General features: G+C 41.3%; 1 protein-coding gene across 2 annotated transcripts in view; it reads left to right on the forward strand.

Annotated features, from left to right (window-relative positions):
* SGSM3 (small G protein signaling modulator 3) overlaps positions 1-19,438 on the forward strand; it is a 26,949-nt gene continuing 7,511 nt past the window's right edge. The window contains exons 1-12 of one of the 2 annotated variants that reach the window (XM_080971391.1): positions 1-109; positions 6,978-7,079; positions 8,673-8,735; positions 9,818-9,903; positions 11,112-11,178; positions 12,023-12,231; positions 12,328-12,435; positions 14,150-14,293; positions 16,109-16,304; positions 16,990-17,135; positions 17,694-17,918; positions 18,507-18,561. In XM_080971391.1, the coding sequence (XP_080827517.1) occupies positions 8,729-8,735; positions 9,818-9,903; positions 11,112-11,178; positions 12,023-12,231; positions 12,328-12,435; positions 14,150-14,293; positions 16,109-16,304; positions 16,990-17,135; positions 17,694-17,918; positions 18,507-18,561 (1,243 nt within the window). In that variant the 5' untranslated portion in view covers positions 1-109; positions 6,978-7,079; positions 8,673-8,728. Of the gene's footprint in view, positions 110-6,977; positions 7,080-8,672; positions 8,736-9,817; positions 9,904-11,111; positions 11,179-12,022; positions 12,232-12,327; positions 12,436-14,149; positions 14,294-16,108; positions 16,305-16,989; positions 17,136-17,693; positions 17,919-18,506; positions 18,562-19,438 lie in introns of those variants that run through there. The other variant, XM_080971390.1, reaches the window with a different exon arrangement.

Here is a 19,438-nt window from a genome sequence, read left to right on the forward strand (position 1 = left end):
ACGGTCGTGGTGGGGCTTTGGTTGCTGCGCATGCGTCGTGGGTTCGGTAGGCGCTGACGGGAACTAGATGCGGGGAAGAAGTGGGGGAAGGCTGAAGCCGTGGACGAAGGTGAGCGCCTGGAGTCCGTATGGATGGGCGGGCGGGCGAGCGGGCAGGCAAGACGGACGGGTTGCTGGTGGGTGGAGACAAGAGGGGAGCAGGCAAGGGGGTTTGTGTGGAGAGAGGAGGAGGAGGAAGAAGCAGCAGGCGGGGACCCCCGAGAACAGGCGTCCTGTTTGCGTGTGTGGATGGACGGAGTGGCTGAGGGTCAGCCCCCCCCCCCCGATGTGGGTGGCCGACTGAGGGCCGGAGCCTTAAAAGAATTGCCCCCCCCACGCCCAGGTGAAGGCAGGTGGAAGAGAGGTGGCCATAAATCAGGTGGGGGGGGCGCTGACGGGTCACATGACGTAGATCTGGTTTGGGGAGACGGTTAGGAATCCCCGCACCTTTCGCCTTTCCTCCCCCCCTGCGAAATTAAGGTCTTGTTCTCGGGCTGGCCGTCAGGGAAACGCTGCCACTGTAGTAGGAGAGACACTTCTTTCGGTGAAGCAAAACTGTTATGCCTGATAGCAGATCATCTGGTCTAAATGGAAGCCGACAGAGAGGGTGTCAGCGTTGTATCTGCTTCTTCCTCTTCCGAAACTCAACAGGCTAAGAAGGTGGTCACCAAGGTCAGGACTAGTTTATCCTTTATTGATGAGGCTCACATGTCTTGTCATGCCTTTGTGATGGCCAACTAAAATTCACAAAGTAGCGAGCAAGCTTTTGCATCCTCCAGAAAAAGTGTTCTTCAGGCTAGCTTTTACCAAAGTGGACAAGGAAAACGGTGTGAGGGGGGAGGGAGACGTATTATTTTTAAAGTTCCCAAATCTGTAGTTTGTAAGATGGAGGGTCAGGAAGGGTTATGCATGTTTAATTATATTAGAATGTTTTTCAGCTAGTACTTTCTAATCTAATTAAACTCTGAATAATGTTATTAAACTACAATGGATTTTGGATTCCCCCTCCACAGATCAACAGAGCAATCCATAGGTAAGGGGGGGGGGGGGAGACAGTTAAATGTATGACCAGCTATAAATAGGTAACCCAATTTTCCTACTATTGACTTCTTTTGCCCTGCTCCTTTAAATAAGTGTGTGCTAACTAGTTTGTATTATTGAGAATATTATGTAGAGGAGACTAGAGTGATATTTTGTATGGGATACCTTTAAACAGAAATGGATTTTTAGCATTTCATAAGGGAAATATCTGTTGTTGTAACAAGGGCATGTGTAACCTAGAATAATTCTATTGCATTCACACATGTCCCACTTGATGGCACTGTCAGGTGTCGCTTGACATAGAACATCCTGTGCAGTGCTTTTCTCTTTCCTCTAATTATCTCCCCCCTGTTTCTGAAGCTTTTGTGTCCATCTATTAATGCTTTCCTCTTCTAACATGTTTATATCCTATCCAATTTTTCTAGAAGGGTGTATGGAGAAACAAGGTTTCAATTAATACAACAGTCCATAAAGCAAAATCTTCTATTCCTTTAGCACTGTTCTGTGCACAGGGCTGTCCCAAATGCATATGCGGATCAGTGTGTACTTGTGCTGTGAGGCAGGTTTTGTTTTGTCTGCCCCTCTCCCAACCAAATTCCTGTTTGTACATAACTACTTTGCTTGCCTAGGCTTTCCTCCCTTTTTGTGCCCTCCATTCACTATAATGACACTCTGAGATATCGCTAATCCTATTACAAGTATGTAGCTTGAGGTTTAGAACTTGCCAGATTTGTACCCACATTATGAATTCTAATCAGTCTACTGGAAGAAAAAAAATCCAGATCAAGGATATTGAATCTCAGAAGCTGTTGCTTCATCTGAGTTTCATTATCTTAAGTTACACTGATTACCTAAACTAATGCCAGGTGCTGTTGTAGATTCCAGTTTCATTTTATAAAAAGGGCATGCTCCTTCATCTGGAGTGATACCAGTATTTTTTAATATTTCATTGAAAGATTAATTGTTGTGCTTTGATGACTCACAGGACCACACTGCAGTTTTCTGACTCATTTTCCCCCCTCAAAGCATTCATGATTAGATTTGTTTGTTTGTTTCCTTGCATGTTCTCTGTTCATTTTTTGTTTCCCTTTCTTTCAACCTTTCTAGTTCTCAGTCCTGTAATGTGATCTGTTTTCTCCTTTGAAGTAGCTGATTGCTTGCAAGTGGCCAAATCATGTGATCTTTCAGTTCTAACAGACCGACCCTATGCCTCTTTATCCAGTAATAAGTCCTAGTGAGTTCAGCTGGACTTGCTGTTAAATTAACTGTATCATAACAGCTGTTCTTTATTCTTTGTGACTTACTTCCAAGTAAATGTAGACTTGCTATGCTACATGCAGCTAGGCTGCAGTCCTAATCCCACTTAAATGGGAGTATGCCCTACTAAATTCAGTTGTACTTACTTCTGAGTAGACCTGGTTAGATTTGGGACTAAGCTCATAGAACCCAATAGGATTTATTTTTGAGTAACCATGCATGGAAGTGTTCTGTATTGATGTATTCCTTGCCTTAAGAGCTGCTTACGATAGAATCTAGTGTTGTGCACTCTCACAATGCAACTTGCCCGTCCTCTTTTCTCCACTGCGCCCCCTACACTAAACTGCTCTGGAGGGTTAGGGGATGCTCTTAAGCAGATTTGGAACTCATAGTGGACTGCAGGGGCAATGGGAGGAAGGGGAGGTGTCTCTTGGCACAAGTGAAGCTTGTTCCACTTGTAAATGCACAGCATTGGGCTCAACTCTGTGCCTTGGATAAGGGTCAATTTCAGGGGTTCCTAGAATTAGAATAAACAAAGGCTTTTATAAAGGTCCTTAAGTAAGAAAACTAGAGAAGTGAAAACGCATTGGAGTCCGAGGGACACAAACGTCTGAGTTTATGTGAGAAAGTTCTTCTGAAGTGGTGTATTTTTGGTATTTCCAAAATACCAAGGATAGTTGATTTTCAGCAATTGCTGTAGTTCCTTTTGATTACAGAATTACAACTTTCTGTTTAATTATCCCATGTTTTGCTTTGCAACAGTCTATTATAGTGATGTGTAAGGCAATATATTATTGTCCAGGTAACAAGGCAAAAAGTAATGTAATGTTTGGGACTGAACATCCGTGAGTCATTGAAGGTGCCAAAAGTCTCTTTGCAGGAGTTAGGGATGTTTGACTTTCAGCATTTCTCACTTGGGGACATGTTACATGTGGGATTCTGTAGAGTTAAATATGAAAACATGTTCAGCAATCCACATTGCTTGTGTCCCTTTAAAACTTCATACAAAATCCCTTATGCACTGTAACTAGCATATTGCTTTAATAAACCCTCAGGAAAAAATATTCATTTAACAAATCAAACCACAACAGATGTTCTCCTGATCCTACCCTTACCTCTCTTATCTGTTACTGCCCTGTTGCAGGTGTGTATGCTTTACCTAGAATTGGCATTAATTCTTCAAGTTAATATTTGATTTCTGAATGGGGAGGAGCTCTTCTTAGCTTCTACTAAACAATAGAGAAGTAGACATTCATGACAGATGGGATAAGAATAGGTATAAGGAGTGGCCTTAACACTTCCTTCAGTTGACATAACCTTCCCTTTTTCACCATACTACGTAGCTTGAGTTTTTACAAATTCCACGTGTCATGTTGAACAGCTTTTATCGTTTGCATGGGCCTAGCTCACTCAAGGAAACACCTAAAGACTAAGGGCTATTAGAATGTTAATCTATAGTGAATCAGTTGCTTCCCTCTCATGTCTATATTTTAATACCTTTTTAAGATCTATACGAGGTATTTTTAAGGAAATATTTCATATTTCTTTTTTTAAAAAAAACTTACTATCCTTAAATCATCTTCTAATAAACTAACTGGAAAATTACATAAAATGGCTACAGAATCTAAACCACCAGCAGCTTTATAACATCAATCGTTTTTGCTTTCACAAACATTGTTCGTGTTCTGGTTCCCCTGGCATCAGGCAAATCAGTTGTGACTTTATTTCTGTATTTATTGCTCTATTACTAATGTGTTTTATATGTTTGTCTTGGCCATTCTTTCATTAACATTTTTTGGTCACATTTTCAAATGTTTGCAATAATTTTGGATTCTGCTAATAAATTGTCAAGCGTTGCTCTTTAAAAAAAAATAGAATTTCTTCAATTCTTCAGCAAAATAACCTCTATAGTGAACTCCAAAACATATCTTATACATTCCTTGATAACTCCTGGAAGATATTTCCAATATATTGTATTACTTTGTCACCAAATATTTAAGAATTCTGCATTGCTAGTATGCAGCACTAATTTTGTTGCCTTCTATCTAGGATCTCCCCTCCCGCATTCTGAAAGTGTAGCAAGAATGAAAGAACTTAATATTTGGTACTCTTTGCTTAAAATGTGTCTCAAAGTTCTCTTGATTGAAAGGTACTCATCACATGATAGGGCCTTGTCGGCAGTCTCGGTAGGCAGAGTCCTTGCTGGAGCTCTTGTAATGCCACTTGTTATTCTTTGTTTAATAAAGTTGGTTTACCTTGGGTTTACCTCTTGGTTAAATAATATGTTTATAGCAGTACTGCAGACTATGCTGCCAAACTATTTCAGATAATTATGAGTTGCCCTGGGCTCTTGTTCACCTGAATAAAATGTCATTGCAGAAGTGCATTTAGGTATGTGATGGCACATAAATAGGTAGGAACACATTGGGTAATAAATAACCAACTAAGTCATATTTAGGTAGACCTAAACTGAGTGATTATCACTAACATTGGATATCACCTGTTGACATTAATGTCCAGCCATGTGAAGGATTTTTAATGGAGTGACCTGATATTTATCTTTGTAGAGAGTTGAGATAGCATTAATATTGTTCCCTTGTTTTTTCAGCTCTGAAAAGCAGCACTAAATGTTTAGTAGACTTATGAAAACCATCAATATTTTTTTTACAGGTAGAAGCTTAATAGAACAGCTCTGCTTGAGAAAGGAGTTTAGTTTAGTATAAGACTGACACCTTTATTCTATAAACCCTAGATGTCTGGCTTGGTTCCCATAACTTAGTCTCCTCCTTCCTTGCATCCCAATTTATGGCCCCTTTCTGGTCACCAGGTGTGATTCATCCACCCTCTTTTGCAACTTTCCTTTAGCAGTGCTGTGTTTGCCTGAATCTCTTCCTCTTTGTCAGGTCTTGAAAGCAGTTGCTAAGGAATGCTCCATAGCAACCAAAGGCAGGAAAAACCTGCCCACCTAGTTCAGTTTATTTAATATTCAGCTATTTATGAATAAGTTTAGTGAGCTGTGCAGGGGTGGGAGGGAATAGGTAGGAGGAGTGGGCTGGTGATCATGCAACACATTAGACATGGCTGCCTATTATTTTAGAGGAGAAAGAAATTCTCACATAACTGCCTTTATTACCTTAGTCTGTAAAGGACCTTGGCAATATGACTTTCTCTGATACATATTGTCTTTCACATTCCATGTTGGAGTACTCTGATGGAGTACTCTTGTCTGTGACAATGGATTTGTTAGTCTGCAATCCTAACTCCACAAACCTGGGAGTAAGCCTCATTGAATTCTGTAAGACTTACTTCTGAGTAGACACCTGAGTAGTGTATCTATTTAGATATACTATCCTCTGCAAAAGTCACAGGGCAGTTTATAACAGGCAAATTAATAACGCAATGCATAAAATCCATAAAATAACACAATCCACATAAGCACATAACAAATCACTATAGTGCAATTGCTAATAGCAGCAGCAATCAGGTCCTTCCCTCTTCAGGCACCTGCTAAAAAAGGTGCAGCTGAACTATCTGCCAAAGGTGAGGCCAAATGCACCTTGATAGGGAGGGAGCTCAACATAAAAGGAGCTGCCACTGCAAATGCCTTTTTCCACATACCTTGTCCTGAGAAGAGAGCACCACGAGGACTCATCTGCTGATCTTGAAACATGGGCAAGCTATTATTCAAGAAGGCATTCTTGCAGATATCTGTGTCCCAAGCTGTTTAGAGCTTGCCTGGTGCCCTCATTACATATCTTTATGGGCCAGGCAAAAACATTTCTCTATAACCAGGCCATTGACTGATTAACATTCCATGGCCTTTTAAATGTGTGTGTGGGATGGGGATTATGGATTTGTTGTTTGGTTTGTGTTTTAATATGTATTTTGCGCTCTCATTTTGTATTTCTATGCTATGATCTTCAGATGAAAGGCAGTATACAAATTTTAGTAATAATGATGATAATAGATCTTCATAGGAGTGAAAAAGTGTCTCTGTATATGAATTAGGACTGAGACAAAAATTTGCATCCAACATTGGTTTAATTTTCTGCAGGTTTAAAAAAAAAACTTTTAAAATGATGTTTCCGACAGTCACCTCAAAACTTTAGATAGTTTTCTTCCATGTTGTAGATATTGCTCAGGAACCATGCAGGCAGCCCCAAAATGCAGCAGAGGCAGGGATTAGTAGAATGCTGCAAAATTGATTTATGAACATGATAGTCTAGGCAGCCTTGGACTACCATATTATTTATAATAATTTATGTAGTTCTTTGAACATATAGGGTGCTCTAGAATTTTTCTCTCATTCTTGCCTTGGAATAGTTCCTTGAGATTTCCTGGTCTGAAAAATGGGAATCAAGCCCAAGAGTAACTAGGCCACCGTACAAATCCCTTAGTGACCAAGAGGTCTTCCAGTGTAACAACATTTTGATATTATATTCAAGTTGTGAGGAAATGCAACTTCTCAAGAAAGTGATTTTCACTTCTTGCTGCTACTCAGAGTGAAAGTGACAGGTGAGAAAACTGTATCGAGAAAGTGTGTTCAAGTATTGAGAAACTTGAACAGGTTTTCAAATTTAGAAACAAAAGAATTGTCACTGCTCATCTTTGTGAAGGTCTGTTTGACTTGTTTCTTGCAGTAGCCTCCAACGTGGAGATTCTGAACCATTTCAGTCCCGGCAATGTCTGCTTTTGCTTGGGAAAAGCAACAAGCAGTGAACCTCTGAGGCCTACTGTGTCAGGTTTGTATTTATATTTGATAGTAAACACCAGTAATGGGGAACTGTTGGGCCCCCAGGTGATGTAGGACTGCACCTCCCATAATTCCTAGCCATTGGTTGCAACTGTTGGGTGCTAAAGTCCAGCAGTGTATGGAGGGCCACAGGTTTCCACCCCTGGCATATACCAACTACCAACTACTAGCTGTCAAGGAAAACCTGTGTAGCGGACATCATGTATTATTTTTACAGAGACAGTCAATGGTGTTAACATTTCTCTGGAAAGGTTGGAGTTGAAAATCTGAAGGCAGACCTGTATCAGGGAATTTTTAATGTCTAATGTTTTACATTGTTTGTGTGCTATAAGCCGCCCAGAATGGCTGGGGAGACTCAGACAGATGGGCGTGGTATAATAATAATAATAATAATAATAATAATTATTATTATTATTATTATTATTATTATTATTATTAAATGGACATAAAGTGTCATGGTGACTCCCTTAGCTAGACTTGTGTAGCTGAATCGTTAAATTAAATGCTATTATATCCTGCTTGTCAATACTTCCATCTTCATGCTTTAATTACAGGAAGCTGTACTCATTCTGTTACTTTTAATTTAAAGCTTAACATTTAGACCTGCCCCATAATGCTGGAAAACTACACCAGTGTCAGTTTAAGAGCTAGGACAAACATAATGCAAGATCAGACATAATCTGTGCTAGGACAAACATATACATGTAGACCCTGCTATCTGTTCACTTGCTATCTTAAAATCACTTATCTGCATATAAAGAATTATGCCCAAACTTCATTATTTGCACTGCAGACTCAGATATCCGAACATTTGGCTTCCTTATTTCCTTGTTTGTGCTTTGCTGTCTGGAGGCAGCCTTTTCAGACAGAAACCATGGACAGAGGGAGATGGGAGCAGGAGAGATTGGATAAATTAGTTTGTTTGTTTGTTTTTATTTGTCTCTCTTTTGCTGATGGACTGCAGCCATTTCAGGAAGAAACCGTGGAGAGATGGGGGAAGGAGATCATACACATCCTGCATTAGAAATATTTCAAAATAAAAATAAAAATTAAGATTATAATTTGGAAGACAATTGAACTTTTTTATTTTAGTGTTTTTTTTTATTTGATTTGATTTGATATCTTAATTAGATGTTCTTATTGGAAAATTAATAAATGCTTTAAAAAAAAATATTTCCAAAAGAAATAATGTAAATCGTGGACTTGTTATGCGAACTCTCGCCTAACAAACGGTTTCCCGGGAACACATTGCCTTTGATAAGTAGGGCCTGCATGTATACGGTATATTACACTAACCAAGATGCGAACATGCCCAGGGTTATTCTGTAAATGAGCAGACATTTGAATTCCAATACTTCATTTCCTACACTTGAATGGCTTCCTTTATGTGTTGACTCCTGACATAGAGTTACTCTTGGAACATAGAAATAAGTTTATTTGGTAAGGATTGATTTAACTAGTGTTGGCTCTGATTAGAGAGCAGCTAACTGTGAATCAACTATACTTGTTATGCATAGTTTGTTGGTCCCAAGATTAATTGCTTTATTCTTTCTGTATTATGCCTGCATCTATGTTGTAACAGGGCAGTGACCTTCTGAAGAGTAAAATAGCCACCATTGCCCACATTCCACTGCCACCATGTCAGGTAAGCCCTTAATCAATTATTAGTAATTTTGATACTTTATCAAAATCCTTCCAATTTTCAGAAAAGACCAAGCCAACCATACCAGTGTTGTTAACTTTATTCCAGTTAGCTACATGTGTCATGTAGTGTTTTGAAACTTCAGAGAGTCAGGCTGCTCATCAGATCGGACACACAGAATCACAGACATCTTTTCACTTACTTTTCCCTAGCTCTCAGACAGAAAACTCAGTTAACACTACCATATTTACAAGAACAGAATATGTAAATCACTGGCTTGATCCGGATTTTTGAGTGGAAGGCCATTTTTTCCCACCTTTTCCTCCCCATTGCAGTCCCCTTTGCCCCCCAAAGCTGCTCAGGAGGAACGGAGTATGGGAGATTGCAGTAGATGGGGGAATACACAATGAAGAAGAAGCTTGAATGTGTCAGTGGTTGGATTCTTGCAGTTTCTTCCCTCCCACTGTGTTCTGTACTCCCTCCTGGGCCATTCTGAAGGTATCCCTAATCCTCACAAGCAGCTTTTTGGGATGGGTCGGAAAAGAAAGGGGAACAAAGGCCCCATAGTATGAGTAGCTTTTCTGCTTGCAGAAAGTCTGGGTCTGAGTAAAGATCTCTAGCAAGGCCATGACTGGTTTACAATGCCCCTAACTAATACATTAGGAATACTTTCCTGGTTGTCAATAAAAGAAGGCAATAAGAAGCTGTGCTGAAATAAGTGTGTTTAGAATTTATCACTTCAAAGGTTTGAGAAGAATTGGGGTTCACATGGTATATTCAGAGGAATTTTCCATCTGTTCCCCCCACCCCTTCTAGAACAATAGTTATTCCCATGCTTGTGAAAAATGAATTTAATCCTACATACATATCTGAGTTACTTGGGCTATCCTGCATAATTTAGTTGCTTTTCCATGTTTCCATGTGTCCACAGTTTCCTTATGGTGATTTCTGGACTTTAGTAGCACAAAACTGGAGACAGAGTCTCATGAAGTGTTTTAGGATTGGCTAATCACAGAAGTGTTAGTGTGACTTTCCTGTCCCTTGTGTTCCATGGTTGTGTATGTTTGTAATGTTTTTACATATAGGAAGCTGTACCCCTACTGCTGGTGGGCCCTTCTCTGCTCTCACACCCAGCATATGGCCTCAGGAGATCTTGGCAAAATATGCCCAGGTACTACTATAAGACAAAGTGAAATAATAAATATTGCACCTAATTTCTCTTTCATTGTTGAATAGTAAACAGTAGTGTCATTATGAATGTTTGTATGTGTCTTCAAGTACCCTTCTAGGCATTTGTGGCATTTAATTGCTGGTTCAGCAGCTGCATTCATTCTAGCATGAATGGAGCTCTCAGGTAAATTGGCACTGCTGGCAAAATCTGATATAGAGCCTGACTCTAATAGTTTATTAGCTGGTAACCTAAACACAAATTATGTCTGATCTTGCATTATGTCTTACATTTGGGTAAAGAAGCCAGGGTATAAAATACTTCTGGGGGCTGTGTATACCCTTTTAAAAAGACTGGGTAGTGGAAGCCACGCTCTTGAGACCTTGCCAGAGGTTTCACACATGAATAGTCTATAAATTTAATTAGAAGTGCATGTGCCTGGCACAACATATAAAATGAAAAATCAGCTGTGAAACATAGAGTCCATTGGGATAAAGGCTGCCAGTAAGGAACCCTTACACTGATAAAATAAATAGGCAGCTGCTTGCATGATAGGCACTGTTATATGTACAACTGCTTGGTGATGCTCAAAACTCGCATTCAAGGACAACAGGGTTAGGCTGACAAATGTTTTCTGGGGCCATCTGGATTAACAGCAATCCCCAGGTTGAATCAGGAATTCTGTGGTAGATCTTTACATCCAAAAGAAATTGGGACTGCTTTGGTACTAATCTTAGCATGTTAGAATTTGGAACAATATTGTGCTTAAGTGGTTTAAACAGTACATAATTTGAAGTATTAATTGTGTCTAGACTAGAAAAGTAGTTGTGACAAGCATTGCTAAGGATGCACACACATGGAGAAGCATAAATGGGAGCAGTGTTTCCTGTGCATACAGTATATGTACACATAGAATAATATGTAGACTGAGCCAATGAGTGACCAAATCATCAGTCTGTAGGATTTTGATGCCCTTTAAATAATGAGAAGGGGTTAAGGTTGGGAGAAGCAAGGCAAAAAATCTCCAATGGAAATATCTTCCCAACATGTTCTTCCTAGATTTACTGTGGAAGTTATTTATATAGGCTATAAGAGTACAGCACAAATGCATAGAGTGCTCCCAATTTTATTTTGGATGCCTGCAGTGTGTAAAAGTGTTGTATCACCTAGTGGCAAAGAATGGAACGCAATTCTTTTCTTCGGTTTTCCAGAAAGAAGAATCTGTTGAACAGCCAGAGTTCCGGTATGATGAATTTGGTTTCCGGGTAGACAAAGAAGGCAAGGCCTTTTATTTCTGTGGTGTAACTTGTGACAAGATCTCCCTGGGGCTGTGCTTCAGAAGTCACTTATTCCCAGCAGTCCCTTTCCAACTCTTGATTCTGGTGGTGCTTTGCAAGCAGTTGACCTCTAAAGAAATTAACTTCAGGCTTTACTAACACGATAACATTCTTGGTAACATGTCATTTAGGAACAGTGCACATGTATATAAACAGCAGCTTTTCCTTCTTGAAAAGACATGGAGGTGACAACCAGGATAGGATCAGGGTGTTGCTTGTATGTATTTTAAAGCTGCAATCCATCTATGTGTTTGTCTGGGCTCAAGTTCTTGAAACCAGCGGAGTCTGAAACCCTGGACAGCTGCTGGAGGCCACCCAGCGTGACTGGGGAAGCACAGCTAGATGGGCGGGGTATAAATAATAAAATTATTATTATTATTTGTGTACATTGTTTTCAGAAGATTTAGTGGTATAGAAATCTATATGCAAATAATAAATATTAGGACAGCTAGCCACTTTAGGCATTTCATATGAGCCAGAATACAAATGTTCAAATGGAAAAGTAAACACCTTCATTTTCCTGTTTGAATTTCAACTGGCTGGTGCCCATATACCTCATAAGGGACTGTCAGAGTGGATTTTTCAACATCACCAATGGTGGTGGTCTGTGCATGCTTTGGGATCAGAATTGGAACTTAGTTATACAGTTGTCCAAGCATGCACAACTGAATTCTTGACTCTCTAGATTGTAAAGTCCAGCTTTTCAAGGAATTATTATTTTTCAGATGTAGAAGGCTACTTGCTACTTTCTTCCCCACACCTAAAGCTGGTGTTCTTTGCTACAGATGGTGCGGAGCCAAACTCCAGCAAGCTCTTGGGGATCCCACTGGTTGAAGAGCCACAGCACAGGCTGAAATGGCAGGCCCACTTGGAATTCACACACAACCATGACGTGGGGGACCTCACCTGGGACAAGATAGAAGTCACACTTCCACGTTCCGATAAGCTGCGATCATTGGTGTTGGCTGGCATTCCTCATAGCATGAGGCCACAGGTGAGGCATTCCTGGTTAATCATGAAGGGGAGGAGAGCTTGCTGGTGAGGTTTCCTGTCTTAATCATAAAACCTTTTCTTCCTTCATTTCACCCAGCTGTGGATGAGACTGTCAGGTGCTCTGCAGAAGAAGCGAAATTCAGAAATGTCATATCGGGAAATTGTGAAAAACAGCTCAAATGATGAAACCATTGCTGCCAAACAAGTGGGTACTTTGCCATGGGTTAGTTCTTGGGGCTCAAGAAAGGGCGCTCTATCAGGTGGGTGGAAGAAAGGAAAGATTAAGAGCAGCGATTGAGAGAAGGAGGGGGTTACCCACTCAGTTTCTCGGAGTTGGTAGTTCTCTTCTAGTGCTGAAAATGAGCTTAGAGGGATTGGCTCACAGTGTTCCTCCTGATATTGGCCAAGAAAGGATTTACTACCAAACATCACCTCCGTGGATTTAAAGTTTATGTAGAACAAAGAGGGGTGGGGGTGTTGCGCACTTGCTGCCATCATGCTAAAAGGAAAAGAATAAAATCTTCAATCATTAGAAGGTAGGAAGTTTTGAGGTCTAGGTACAGAACTTTGTAAGCATCTCTCTCAGCCAGCACAAATCTTCTTGCCACTCAGCAGCAGCTAATTACCCTTTAGGCATAGAGTTTGCATAAAATATTATTCTGTTGATGCACTAACATGTTTTCATGAGGCGCTTTGCTCAGACTCTTGCTATTGGATATAAACACTGAACAAAATGTGAAGAAGTAGACTGGAGATCACTATACAAGGTTGTGTGTCTTAAGTTCCAAATAGCACCACTGAGTCCTAGCTTTTAATCCTCAGACTCTTAGGGCAGATCCACACCATACATTTAAAGTACTTCCAACACGCATTTAATGCACATGACTTTCCCCAAAGAATCCTGCGAAGTCCCCCTCATAGAGGCACAGTTTCCAGCATCCTTAACAAACTATAGTTCCCATGAATATTTGTGAAAAGCCATGTGTTTTAAACATGCATTAGATGTGCTTTAAATATATGAGGTACATCTACCCTTAGATTAATGAGTGATTCTCAGCCCATTAAGGGCAAACACCAACAACCTAATGAAGGAGACAGGACTTTGTAAAACTAGTAGGGAAGACGAAGCAACTTTATAAATAAAGCAAAATGGGAGATGCCATGTATAGCGCTGTGCGTGCCTCCTTCAGATCTCATACCTTTTGCAAGGTGCATAAAGTTGAGCCTTCCTTCCCCCCATTGTAACTAATCTGTCACCAGTCGTTGGAAGGTAAATATTTTTTTGCTTCAAGTAGGCAGGAAGAAAAAGAATCACAGAGTAGAGGCATCCAAGACAGCCTTTGGAACTGGGCAAGGCTTCTGAAGCAAAAGTCAACCCTTAAAGCAGGCTTTGGTAGCCTGGTACCATCCAGATGTTTTGGACTGCAATTCCTATCATCTCTGGCCATTCTGTTGGGAGCCAAAGTCCAACAACATCAGGAGAGCACCAGGTTGAAGAAACCTGCTAATAGGCCCTCTCACAATGGCACCATTGATACTGTTTGTGGCAGTCAGGGTCTCATCCAGGCTGCTTTAGTGGGGGGAAACTGCTAGAATGTGCATTGGCACATAAAACCCAGTACTATTTGGTACATTTTTATCTTGAGTGTGCAGTAAGAGATGTGCTTCTTACTCACTCACTTTGAGCAGTTCACTTCCGGTTGCAGATGAGGCATTATACGGAATGGATGGAAGTTTGCATGCTCTTTGTGAGGCTCCCATTCTGAGGTGAAATGGCAGCCTCGGACTACAGGCCTACTTTGTGGGGGTGCAAAGAATGTAAGGACAGCCCAGGGGACTAGAGAAAGAAAAAAGAAGATGGGGAGGATAATTGCTAACTGAGTCTAGAATGCTAATCTGTGATACTTGATTTCTGTTAGATTGAGAAAGATTTGCTCCGCACCATGCCCAGCAATGCCTGCTTTTCCAACATGAATAGTATTGGAGTGCCGCGGCTACGCAGAATTCTCCGGGGACTGGCATGGCTGTATCCCGAAATAGGCTATTGTCAAGGCACTGGCATGGTAAATAAACCTCTCCTATTGTGGTTATATGTGAGTTGTTATTGTTTCCCTTGGGACTCTGCTCACAAGCAGGTGAGAGGAATTCACAGGTACCTGTATAGGCAGCAACATACTTTTTTTTATCCAGTAGAAATAATAAAATAAGTTTACTGCAGAGGTGATGGCACCACTAAACATAATATATTACTCCTGCCAGGAGTAGGATGACCAGGGTGAGTTTTTGCTAACACCCAGCTGTAAGCCATAAAGTAGCCTGTTTCAGGTATAGCCACTGTAACTTGGAGAACCTCCACATCCTCAGAAACAGCCACCAAGAATTGGAAGTAGGAGATTCCTACAGTCATCTGTGCAGTTAGATGTCCTATATGTTTCAGCAGGGGCAATGTGCCATTTTCATCAACACCCCCCGCTTTGCCCATGTAATAGTCACTGCAGCTCAAAGTCTTTGTGATGGGGAGAAATGAAGGCCGTTTGAGTGGCAGGGCTCACCAAAGGCTCTTGAGCTACCTCTGACTAGCAAAGTTATTAGCACCATAGGTTAGAATCAAGGTTACTTTATGAACTTAGGCTACATTGCTCCCTATTCATAATTCTGTTTAGAATTTAGTTAAATCATATGTAAGCCAGCCTGCAGCACAAGCTCCCAACTTGGCTCACATTGAGAGAGTGGCCCAAAGTTATGCAATGGAAAACTGGCGGACAAGTCAGTCTACAGATACTAACCCTCTAGGAAGTGCAAGTAAGGGTGAACTGGAGGCGCTGTCACTCTGTACACCTGAGGACATCCATTCCAACAAGCTAGAAATATCAAAAGGAGCAGACTGCTCTAAGGAATTACCAGGCCCAAGGGTCATTTAATTCTGGGGATGCATCATTGCCCGCCTGACAAAAATGCTCTGGTTGTTTATGAGATGGAGAATTAAATCAAAAGCTGCATCCAATGAGGAAATGTAGTTACGAGTGACTTCAGTTATCCTCACGTAGATTGAATCAGCGTGTGTTCCCGTAACAACAAAAAAGTACAATTACTAGAAAGGCTAAATGACTGTACCCTAGAGCTGACGGTCATGGAGATGGCCCTGCACTTAATTTTAAGTAGTATTCAGGGCCTCTTGTGACATCTAAGTGTCGTTAAACCGCACTATAAAATTCAGCATATATATTCAGATGGACAATCGCCAAAAAAGTTTAGCACAGTCATGTTTGATTTCGTAGAGGAAACTTGGGGGCGGGGGAAATAAGACTTCCTTCAGAAAATGGAAGTTTTGTATAAATGAGAACAAAATAAGCACAAACTTAGAAAAAGAAACGATAAGGGCAGCATTCCCTTCTGGTCAACCAGCCAGTAGTGGACAACCAACTGTGCAGAGCAATAAATGTGCGCTGTGCCTTGTGTGGTAAGCTACTTCCTAGACACACCCCTCTCTACCCAGGCAGGCAAGTATCATAGTTCAAGGACACATTCCAACCAAGCAAAGCAGGGCTGGTAGGGATGTGGTCTGAGGATTGGAGGGCCACAGTTGGCCCTGAGCCCAAGGATCCTTCTCCCTCTTATAGAAGAACTTTGGCAATTAAACAGTATATTAATAGCTCAAATAAATAAGTTTTCCTGGAGTCACAGAGGTTTCCATTATCCCATTATTATCCTTTTACTGAAACTATGAGGCTGCTTTGCATGCTCCTCATCATCTAATATCCTGTTCTCACCATGGCTAATTGCTTTCTATCCCTAAAAATCTGCTCCTGTGAGGGAGGCCACCAGTGGGCTGTTACAGATGCTTTTCAGTTTATCTCCATGTTTTCCTCTGCTGCTAGGTAGTCGCTTCCTTACTTCTTTTCTTGGAAGAGGAAGATGCCTTCTGGATGATGTGTGCTATCATTGAGGACCTGGTGCCGGCCTCCTACTTCAACACTACTCTGATGGGCGTCCAGACTGACCAGCGCGTCTTGCGGCATCTCATTGTGCAGTACTTGCCACAGCTGGACAAACTACTCCAGGAGCATGACATTGGTGAGAGCCTCCCTTGGGCAGCTGAAGGTTTTGAGCTTCAGGGTCCAACTCTCTTCTGTGAGCCACATTGTTAGCACACTGTGCATGTGGCTGCTAAGGGAATGTAGTAGTGCAAATGAGTCAAACATGCTTTTGAGCATGAGTCACTTTAGCTTGGTATTTGGGTTGAAATGGAAGGAAATATATGCTTGTGTGTACATAATCTCTTGTGCTATTTGAAAATTCTTGTTTTAAGCGGAAATATTCTCAGTGGCCTCATTTGCTTGTTATGGTAAGCTATAGTTAATGGTTTGCTGTGAATGTGCCTCTCTGGGCCACTTTTCCTGCATACTAGTAGCAAGCAAACCACAGTCCTTTGCTTAGTATGCTGTCTGAACTAGGACTGTAGGTTGTTTTGCCCCAAGCAAACCACAGTCTGTAGGCAAGTTTATTGTAGGCAAGCTTATCATTGTTTATTTGGCTCTGGCTTGACATAGTGAAAAGGACTGAGAAGGGAGCTATATTTGCCTGCACTGTTACAATCATAATGACATGGGTAGATTATCTGGAATAGATGTGAGTCTTCTCTGTTTTATGTTGGAAGTGGAAAGTGATTCTATGGAGGGCAGGGGTAGGATGGATTCTTCCTCGTGTGGGTGACTGGTAAACTAGAATGATACACCTTCTTTACGGTCTCCATTCACAGAGCTCTCCTTGATCACCCTGCACTGGTTCCTCACATCATTTGCTAGTGTTGTGCATATCAAGCTGTTGCTACGAATTTGGGACCTCTTTTTCTACCAGGGCTCCATAGTTCTCTTCCAGGTCACACTGGGCATGCTCAGCATGAAGGTAAGCAACACTCCTCTGCTTTCCCCTCATGGAATGAGTTTTTATATACAGGGACTGCTCTCCCGATTCCCCACCCCCATCTTAGGTATTTGGGGAATCCTTTATGAGAGGCGGTCTGTGTGTGTAAGGAAAGAAAAACAAAAAATGCCATATATCATTCTTTTGAAATCTGGGTGTGCAGTAGCTCCTTTTGCCACCCGCTGTTGCCTTTGCTGCTTTTTTGTCTTCTGAATAATGCCAGCGAACTAGCATATAGACTGGGATTGTTGACAATGATCTGTTTCAAGAAACACTTTGAGAAATAACCTCTGCTCTTCTGGTTCTGTGTTGGGCAAATTGATGTGTGGCTGAAATTCAGTGTAGCATTAAGGAATTCCTTTATAGGAAAATAATTGGGTGCAAAGGGAGATTAACGGAAGTATGCATTAATTGTTGTCCTGCATTCACCATGCAAACTTTCATCATGGGAATAGAGTTAGATGCAGATAATGGGGCTGTGAGAATTGCAAGGGTATTCCAGAGCATAACACGCAGAATGCCTCGTTCCTGTTAATGCAGGAAGATGAGTTGATTCAGTCAGAGAACTCTGCCTCCATCTTCAACACACTCTCGGACATCCCCTCTCAAATTGAAGATCCAGACGTGCTCCTGCAGGAAGCCATGCGTGTTGCTGGGTCCCTGACGGACGTGGCAGTGGAGACTCAGAGGTGCAAGCACCTGGCTTACCTCATTGCGGACCAAGGGCAGCTGCTCAATGCAGGGGCTTCTGTCAACTTATCAAAGGTGTGTTTCTAAAGCTCTTGGGAATCACAAGTTAAAAAATATTTCCTTTCTCAGGCTTGGCTTCTGTTGCCTTTGTTGTTCATAGGTAGTGGTAGTGATGTTGAGTCAGTCTTGGATGTATTATTGAAGACGTGCTGCAAGACTTCCCATACTTCCTGCTATGTCCAGTATAGCTTTTCTGGTCACCCATACTTCTCTTTTTCTATCCCCCTTGGGCTGGCATGTTGTTTGAGGGAGAGGTTCTTGCTGTTGGCTTTTTGTATCTTTATTTTAGATCTTGTTATTTATGTGGAAATTGTTCCGTTTGGTTGCGTATTCTTTGATGTTTTATTTATTGTTTATGACTACTTTCATTATGTTGCAGTTATGTATTATTTTTGTGTTGTAAGCTGCCTTGAGCATGATTTGAACTGTGGGAAGGTGGCATACAAATAAAAATTTGTACGTATGTATGTATGTATGTATGTATGTATGTATGTTTGATGTACGTGACCCACAAGATCTGTTTTACCATACTGAACATAATGTCACTATAGCGTTTTTACTATATTCTCTCTTTAATGAGTCTTGGTCTTCTGTCTCTCTCAGATTGTGCGACGCAGGACGCAGCGCAGGAAGTCTGGCATCACCTCTCTGCTTTTTGGTAAGGAGAAATGCATGAGCATATTATTCTTGCCCTGCACAGGTTGGAACAGTTGAAAGAGCAAACATGGTAAATGTAGAGGGCAAAACATAGTTGGTGTCTGCAAGATTGGCTGTGTGTTGGCACTTCACACTCAACCATATTTTATTTATTTATAGTGTACTGGGATGTGTAATGGAATGAGCCAAATAAATCCTCAAGCTTCCTTCCACCCCACCCCGATGCAGAATAAGTGGCTGAGGGTGGGAAAAGGAGTACAGTGGTACCTCGGGTTACATACGCTTCAGGTTACATACGCTTCAGGTTACAGACTCTGCTAACCCAGAAATAGTGCTTCAGGTTAAGAACTTTGCTTCAGGATAAGAACAGAAATCGTGCTCTGGCAACAGCAGGAGGCCCCATTAGCTAAAGTGGTGCTTCAGGTTAAGAACAGTTTCAGGTTAAGAACGGACCTCCGGAACGAATTAAGTACTTAACCCGAGGTACCACTGTACATGAGTCAGAGGCACATTCAGGTTCATTCCAGCTTGTGCACATTGCGCAAAATTATGATTTAGTGCAAACGTGGCCATAGATTGTCCTTGCACTATTGTACACTGTACTAAGCACTCTGCTTGCCTTCAGGGTAAGTAAAGAGACACTTCTGTCTGCTGCCTAGATTCATCTTTTTAAAAATTAACCTCTTGGGAGTCATGTACAAGCTGTTTATTCTGCTGTACGCAGGAGTGTTCCTCTTCAATGGCTGTGATGGAACCCCAGGTGAAGCCTGTGCTCTTTGTCCTCTTTAAAGGTCCAGAGAAAGAAAGTAATATGAGACACACAAGTAGTATTTACGAGTAGAGAACTGCCCTCCTTACTTATTGATCACTTCTGAAAG

Source organism: Podarcis pityusensis, assembly GCF_964106645.2.
Source record: "Podarcis pityusensis genome assembly, chromosome: 10".
In the NCBI taxonomy this organism is placed as follows: Eukaryota; Metazoa; Chordata; class Lepidosauria; order Squamata; family Lacertidae; genus Podarcis; species Podarcis pityusensis.